At 30.0% G+C, this 8,822-nt stretch overlaps 1 protein-coding gene across 2 annotated transcripts; it reads left to right on the top strand.

Annotated features, from left to right (window-relative positions):
* Window positions 1–5,035: 5,035 nt before the first annotated feature.
* Window positions 5,036–7,306, top strand: LOC108730346 (spermatogenesis-defective protein 39 homolog). Of its 2 annotated transcripts, none has more exons than XM_018459979.1 (9): window positions 5,036–5,182; window positions 5,251–5,395; window positions 5,782–5,984; window positions 6,087–6,223; window positions 6,294–6,321; window positions 6,385–6,529; window positions 6,597–6,841; window positions 6,909–7,085; window positions 7,181–7,306. In XM_018459979.1, the coding sequence occupies exons 1-9, from the start codon at window positions 5,111–5,113 to the stop codon at window positions 7,304–7,306; spliced, it is 1,278 nt and encodes a 425-aa protein (XP_018315481.1). In that variant the 5' UTR covers window positions 5,036–5,110. The 2 variants fall into 2 exon arrangements, with proteins under 2 accessions (XP_018315481.1, XP_018315480.1); XM_018459978.1 differs by having other exon boundaries at window positions 5,036–5,191.
* The last annotated feature ends 1,516 nt before the right edge of the window (window positions 7,307–8,822 follow it).

Here is an 8,822-nt window from a genome sequence, read left to right as displayed (position 1 = left end):
ACGTAATCTTTGTTACGTCAGTTTAACGTAACAAAAATTATATGATAAAACCAGTCATTGGTTGATAAAACGAAATAAAATTGGTTTGCTCAATTTAATTCAATATTTAATTTAATATTTTTGTAATATAACTTATTTTAAATAGTTAATTTAATATTTCAAAAAGAATGCATTTATAACAAGGAAAAATTTTAAACAAAAAATATTTAATTTTAAAAGAGACAGCTTGTTAGCATGGTTCTGACTCTTATAGATGAAGATGTACTGAAAAAGTCACTCTTATTTTTTTATGCAATTATGCTTTATTTACATAAATCAGTTTATCACATTTTATATGTATAAGTAAAATTAGCATGAAATATGAATATGAATGATATGTTTCAAAATCCTTTAATATAATACACTCACAAAAGTATCTCCATAAAACATTTATTTCATAACATAATTAAAATTTATAATTACTAATAAATACAGTTCTAGTCTTTAAAATTTAATTTAAACTTTTTAAAGTAATTAATGTAAATATTGTATATTTTTAATATAAATATTTTTTCACTATAAATATTTATTGAACATTTATTTAACATTTTTTGCATTAAGTATTCATTTAAAATAATGATTTTTAAAAAACATTTTTTAAACATTTATTTAATATGTTTTAAGTATTCATTTTTCATGAATTATTCGTGTGAGAAAATGATTTCAGTATACATCTTTTAAGAGTTTATTTAATACTTTGTAAATATTTATTTAACCTTTTTTCAATATTTTTTTTTGTAACTATGGAGAGAAAATATTCTTTAAACGTTTATTTTTCATTAATTTTCCATTTCACGATTCGCTTCCAAGATGACATTTATTTAACATTTATTAAACGTTTTTCTGTAATTAATTTTACGTTTTGTGATTCGTTTTCAAAATAACATTTTTTGAACGTTTATATGACGTTTATATGACGTTAAATGTTTGTTTTATGTTATTTATTTATTCAAAATAAGATTAAAAAAACATTTATTTAACATTTATCTGACGTTTATTATAAATATGTAAAAAATTTTATTATTTTCTAAAACTCAAATTAATAAAAAACGGGTCGGAATAATAAAATAATCACGGAAAAGAAGTTAACACAATATAATTGCATTATGTATATCATATATGAACAATAAGAACTGTGTGCATCGATAGTTATAAGTGGCGTAACGGATAAGGTATAAGACTCGTAACCCTGAGTTCCCAGGTTCCAAACCCGGTAAATGAAAAAGATTAAAATACAATTAAAAATTAGAATTAATTAATAAGAATCGTTATCTAGGTTTAGGTACTGATAAAAAAAAAATTAAAAAAAAGATTCTACATTGTTATTTTTTCTAATTTTATTCAAATAATTATAACATTAAAAAATGTTTCTAAAAACATTTTTAATAACATTAAAAATAATGGGATAGTTTCATCTTTTTTCATTAAAAAAAAAAGACGTTTATTTAAACGTTATAAAAACGTTTTATAAACATTTTCTTCAAATCTTTTTAAAACATTTTTATAACGTTTAAAAATTATTCTTTTTAACGTTTACATAAACGTTTTTTTAATAAAAAAAAGGGGAACTATCCCATTATTCTTAACGTTTTTAAAAACATTTTTTAATATGTTTTTGCTCCTTGAATAATATTATTTAAAAGAAAATAGCCACATGGCAAAAATTGCATTAACAATGTTAGATATTATATACAAGAAATGAAATACATTACTCTTTCAAAAATAATTCTAAAATCTCTAAAAATCAGAGAAATACTTATATAGTTATATGTTCTGTGCCATGGAAAGTCACTGACAAACATGTATGTAATACTCCTACATTGCTAACGCCAATTAAAAGCTGGCAAAAACACCACGGTGCAGACGAATATCTACCTCTCACTTAAATAGTGTACTCGCTGTGTACAGCGCATGCGCACCATACTCGAGTACCCTGTGGAAGTGAGAGATCCGATATTCTCTATCTCGCTATCTTTGCACATCCCCCACTCCCAAAAAAAGCAATAGGAGTGTTACATATATATACTGACAAGTGATATTTGATTATCGTTTCAAGTCGTTTTACGCAATATCAATGTTGTATCTACTTCATCGATATTGAAACTTGAAAACATAATAATTTAAGGTCAAGCCATAGTAAGATTATTTAAATTCAACTTTAGAGATTATTTGAAGTACTAGTGAAGTAATTTTTAATAAGAATCTTATTTTAGACCGTATATCAATATCTTTCTTAGTGGACATACTTCTTTTTCAAAAGATTTTCAATTTTACATATATCGTTTCATTAAAACGGATTCCAATATCGTCTGCAAAATCGGAGAAATTCCGATTCAATCGAATTATTTTCGTTGGTAACAACAAAATTGGATTCAGGTTGCATTAAATCCGATTTCATTCATGGAATAGGGGAATTTATGATTGAAACAGATTCATATGATCCAATTATAATCCGTATGAAGCGCATTAAATCCGATTTATTTATTTTCAATCGGTTTCAATATGCAATTCTCTGTGCAAGAATCCTGATCGATACGGATTACTTTTGTTTTAATCGACTTTAATCGGCTGTTTTCGGCAGGGTAATTATCATAAATAGTATTAAATATTTTTATGACCGTATAAATCATAAATATTCATAAATATTTTGGGCTCTCTAGGATCAGAAGTGAGACAACTCAAGTCAATAATTACCCTGTCCTAAATATCTAAATATTTTTAGTATATTATAGTCTTATATTCATTTAGTAAGAAATAATACAATATATAAAATACATGCGCATGCGAATACAAAGTACATGTACATATATGTGTGTTGCTGCATCTACTAGTTGACAGGTTTTCTAACCTAAAAAGTCGTCAACTTTAATGCTAAATAATTCGCTTTGAGAAGCAAACCGCTATGATATTTGCCAGATTCTTTTGTTTCGAATAAAAATGCATCGAATGAGTATATTTTAATTAAGTTTTGCGATGGCGATTGAATTCTAATAATTACTCTGAATTTGTAGTTTATATACTTATGATTAATCCAATTAAAAACACTCACTTGACTCACTGTATCAATTGAACTTTCGATAGAGACTGTACAGAACTTTGCTTGCGTTTGAGCAAAATACAGTTTTCCGATGTATATATGCATATCACTTTTTAGGCTGCGTTCAGAAATGTTATCCGGGTATTAGGGTGAAATCACACGGTGCGGAAAAAGACTGCAGAATAGAGAATGCGTCATTGAAGCAACCAATCAGCGCTATTCCGAATAGCGCTGAATAGCGTTGATTGGTTGCTTTAATGACGCATTGGCTGCGTTCAGCAGAACGTTTGTTTTGCAACTGTTGGAAGTTTCCTTCGCGCTGATTGGATCATACTTTTAGATCTAGAAGAATGGTCCTATCTCAGCAGACAATCATAAAACGGTTGCAAAACTGTTGAGTCTGCTGAACGCAGCCATTCTCTATATTCCGTAGTCTTTTTCTGCACCGTGTGATTTCACCCTTAAGATAATTTCTGTGTATTAGGGTGAAATCACACGGTGTGAAAAAAGCTGCGGAATAGAGAATGCGTCATTGAACAAACCAATCAACGCTATTCAGCGCTATTCGGAATAGCTCTGATTGGTTGCTTCAATGACGTATTCTCTATTCCGCAGTCTTTTTCCGCACCGTGTGATTTCACCCTTAAGGTGAAATCGCACGATGCGGAATTGGACTGCGGAATAGAGAATGCATCCATTGAAGCAACCAATCAGCGCTATTCCGCACTTTTCCATCACGCAAGTTTTGTGTGCTATGTTCACATGGTGCATCAAAGATGCATCCAGGATGAATATAATTTAAACACTACTAACTTTATGTTAATAATTTGCTGGTACAAAAAACTTACAAGAATTTTCAACAGGGCTGTAACATGCAAAGTACTGTTTAGTGTAGAATATATATTACAAATGACAATTATATGTAAAATCCTTTGTTTAAAACAACCGAATTTTTTAAATAGAATATTTCATATAGGATCACTTTCAAAGTTACCAAATGTTTTTCATCATGGATTCTGTTTCATCACCTTCCAATGTACTACACCTATTCTTAATCCTACACCTTAATATGGCAAATCAAGAAATTGTGTTGGAATCGAACCGGTCTTTAGTCGACGCATTAATCGAGCCTCAGTATTCGGTATACTTGGCTTTGTCAACTTCTTTTCTATACAATCCGAAGAGAAATGTCGCATATTCTTGCTAAAAATTACAGATTGTACTGATTGTTATTTTTGGATATTTTTTTTATCAACTATAGATTGTTATTTTTTAATATTTCAAACATTTATAATAAATGTATTTTTTAAATAAAATTTACCGCTGTTCACGTTTAAATTTCCTTCTTCTCGATGGCAAACTTCAAGCCATTTCTTTTTTAATAAAAGATCTTGCGGGAATGGAAAAAATTTTATGTCTTTCATGTCTTTCGTAGGTCCACCGGAGCGACTTTTACAATTTCTTATGCAACAAGTCGACATGATTCCTAAACATATTATTAAGCAAATATCGAACAAATGTGATGCCTCTCAACATTAATTATATTTATTACTCACAGCGAATGTTGCAAAGCCGCAAAAGGTAAGATAAATAAAATCAAACCACACTATATTCCCCATACAACAGAAAACAGCGCACTACACTGACGTACGCGACGGATGTTACTTTAAAGTGAGCACCTACAAAAAAGGGTCGCGTGCTGATTGGTTCAGAAATTGAACGACTGCGTATCATCGGGATTGTTAAGCCCAGTGTCCACGATGCTAGAAATCCGTCCGAGATCTCGGATGAAGAAAGAATTGACCAATCGCATTGATCATGTGACTAAATTGTTTAAATGTGATTGGTTAATTCTTTCTCTCTCCGAGATCTCGGACCAATTTCTAGCATCGTGGACACAAGGCTTTACACCTTGCTTTTTCCACCATGATCGCACCCGCAGGCTTCTCTCTGGTGGAACGCAGCCCATATGTGACGGGCCTTTAGTAATTAGTGAATCTGATTTGGAATTAGATAGAAGTTCTGAAGTCCGAAATGAACGCTGTGAAAGACGAAGATGAGTTTTGGTACAGCAGCGAGAAGCGGTCGTTCTGCTTTGAGAATGAAGTTATGATTGTAACGAATTGTAAATTGTGCATTCTCTGAGCGGCAAGTATCTGAGAATCAAATTGCAGGTGGATCAATTGAAGAGCGACACGCAGAAACTATGGACCGGAATTTTTAATACATCAAACCTTGAAAATAGCCTTCAGTCTACCAATGATCTTCAAACTACAAAATCTCTTCTCTCAGTTATATCTGAAAAGACGCTTTCACGCAGTATGTCAAGAATATATTTTGGAATTCTTCTAATGTTAATGACAAAGTGTTATTTACATGTTTTAGATGAACATTAATAAATAATGAATATTCTTATTAGATGCTTATTAGTATTAAAAAATTATTAAATTGCTTGTATGATTTAATGTGATGTTACTATTCTGTGCATGAGTATGTTTTAAGTCCGAAAAAACAATTCAGCGCACGGATTGTGGAATCAGAAATGTATATAAATTCATACTAAATATAAATTAAAGCATTTAAAATCTGTTTTGATCAAAAATGGAAATTCTTCATACCGTTAGAGTTATTCTCTCTTCCTATTTCAAATAGTAATTGTTAATGACAAAGTTAAAATATGTAAAATCTTTTTGAGCATCTTGTAGTTTTAGACGCAGATAATAAATCAGAGAATGGTCGTCCAAAAACAGAACATAAATGTCTTGAAATCGATGTGCAGCCAGACATCACCTTGAGAGAGATATTGCTCGGACAATCATATTCATTAGAACGATACAAGTCTCTCGCTAGCAAAACTGCTTTATTAGATGCTGCTATCTCAAATGGAGATGGAAATTCTATTTTAATAGTACGAATTAAAATACTTATACAGCTAAAATAATAATCTTGCAATAAATTAATTGCCAGGACAAAAATTATAAATCTTGTTAATGTTTGGTTAACGTTGCAGATAATTTTATTTCTTATAAAAACTTTAAAACGATCATTGGTACAAAGACTATTAGTGGAGAGGCCGAATGCAGTAAATGTGTATATTTATTATCTGTTTATAAGGCTGCAAACAAGTGAAATAACTGATATTTTAACGTAAGTAATGTTTCTATAATATACAATTGATGATTTATTAGTACTTCTCTTGATACTTGATATTTTACAGAATGTTAGATCATTCTTCAACTGCTGCTGTAAGTGTTACTACAGATGTCATGCAATTTAAGTTGCAAATTTCATTTGCTGGTTGATTACAGATGAAGAATCTGCATATTATTATAAAAAACACAAAAGATCCAAATAGACTATGGCAAAAACTTCACAATTGTTACAAGGCACTGTTTACCATGTTACCCAATTGCAAAGAAACTATGTTTCTAGAATCTTATATTAAGTTGCTGGGTACGTTTGTATTATTTCTCTTTTTCTATCATGAAAAAATTGTATTATTTATATCGTAAATTGTTAGAATGGCAATTGGCGATCAAACAAAAAAAGAATGATGAGGAACTTGCATTAAATTCTTCTATTCTGGAATCTCTATATTATGCATGTAAACACCATTGCAATACGCCGAATGATTTTGTCATGATATCACCCATGATGCTCTCTCGAGACCATAATATTTCTCCTAGACTGTATCAGAAAGTCACTTTGCAAGTTAAAGCCGCCTGTGGTGGATGGGATGACATCGATCGTTTACTCTTAACAAAGGTAGCGTGTTTTATTTATGTAAGTCAATTTTCATTTATTCCATCAGAATTATATCAATTATGTTTAGGGAATACTTGGTAATACAAAATTACAAACACATTTGTATACAGAAGATGTTTTGAAAGTTTTATACAAATATAATGCGCCACATGCCGTTCTCGAAAAATATTTAAAATTTATTGAGAATCTAGAGAAACGATTGGAATTGGCAAAAAAACTATCTTGCCATACAATAGTAATCGATGTACGTACATAAATACTTTTCTAATTAGGAGATTATGGATGAAGGAATAATGATACAGGATAGGGAGTACTATATTTATGTGTATATGTTTCTAGATATTTGTTCAACAAGGGGATCGTATGATACTGACGGATTACAAAGCAAAATTACAACCTCAATCTGAAGACTATTTTTATGCTGAGAGTGCTTTGCATTTACCAAATATTAAGTGGAAGAATTAAACTTATTGCATTTATAATTATAAAAAATTATATATACACTTAATTATACATTTAAAGTATCATTTTTAGTGTGTTGAGTTATTCCCTGCTAAAAAAAATTGATAGAAAACGATAGAAAAATCCTATTGTTTTGAATATGAATCTGGTTCGTGAATTCACTAATTTGAATCAAATCTTGTAAGAGAGAGAGAAATCTTGTACAAATCCTATAGAATTTGACAAGTATGATAGGATTCATATCCGATCAATCATGATGCTTGCGAGGTCGATGTTAGGGTAAATGGTCAGTATAACGCTCCCACCTACAATTTTTTCCTGTAATTTTATAAATTTGTGTATTTTTATGTGTAGAATATATTCCGAGAAGGAAAATTGTCGGTAAGTTGAAAAATGATAACTTAATGATATTTTACAACTATGCATGCTCATTAATGTTATTTACAGAATTACAGAATTTTTTAAAATAATTAGTGAATTATATCCTCCCACATCAATAAATCCCTAAAAATAAAGTAAATATTTTCTGCTTTAATTGATTAAAAGCCCCAATTTTCTTATATAATTTATATTATAGCAGAGAATAGTTCGTGATCCAAAATGTATCTACATATTCTCTGCTTTATTAATTAAAAACATGATTTTTCTTACATAATTTAAATTATAACAGAAAGTGTATGATTCTAAATTTATACCTTTTTTTAATTCTTTTTATGTGGATTGAAATTTAAATTTAACATTTCTTTAAAGTATACGTTATAACTATAAACGCGGCTACATCGTTGATGTCCAAATTCCTATAAATTTTGAAAAATTAATTATAATAAATGTTTCATTTATCGTTTAATTAATTTATTGATTAAGATTAATAAAATTAATACATTAACTTTAAGGGAATGTTAAAGTCGTCCTACTTTTCCATCATTTTCATTCGGTGAAAAATCTCCGAATTGGATTTACGGATTGCAAAATTATTATTACAGAATTAAAGTACACATAAACAGGACCTCAGCTGCACTGAATTTCACAAGGAAATCGAAAAAAAAGTAAAAAAATTCACTTTGGCTCGTACAGCTGTCGCCTCAGGTATGTATTTGCTTGTATAAGAGAGAGAGAGAGAGAGAGAGACAGAGAATTTTATAGTCTATATCTTGAAAATAAGCGTGCAGCTGAGGTCACATTACTGGAACGAACGATACCGAGTTTGTAGAATTAAGATTGAAAGTCTAGAAGAAAAGTATTTTCACCGAATAGAAAATACGTGTATACGGATGCTTTGCGAAGACAGAATGTCAACAGAGCCGAAATTCCGTGTAGTAGTAGCGCGATCTTGTGATAGATGGTGCTGGCATAGTTAGATAAGGATAGATGTATGCGTTTAAGTGAGACAGAACGATATATAATATAGGGCGGAATCCACAAATGTTACTCAAGATTCGAGATGGTCTTAAGCTAGTGCATGAACCAATCAGAGAGCCAAACCAATTAGCATCTTAAGACACTGCTTAAGATTAAGGCC

This window comes from Mycetomoellerius zeteki, unplaced genomic scaffold (genome assembly GCF_001594055.1).
Source record: "Mycetomoellerius zeteki isolate Tzet28-1 unplaced genomic scaffold, Tzet1.0 scaffold9, whole genome shotgun sequence".
Classification (NCBI taxonomy): Eukaryota; Metazoa; Arthropoda; class Insecta; order Hymenoptera; family Formicidae; genus Mycetomoellerius; species Mycetomoellerius zeteki.
Note: the sequence above shows the minus strand (reverse complement) of the source record. Positions and strands in the feature narration are given on the sequence as shown.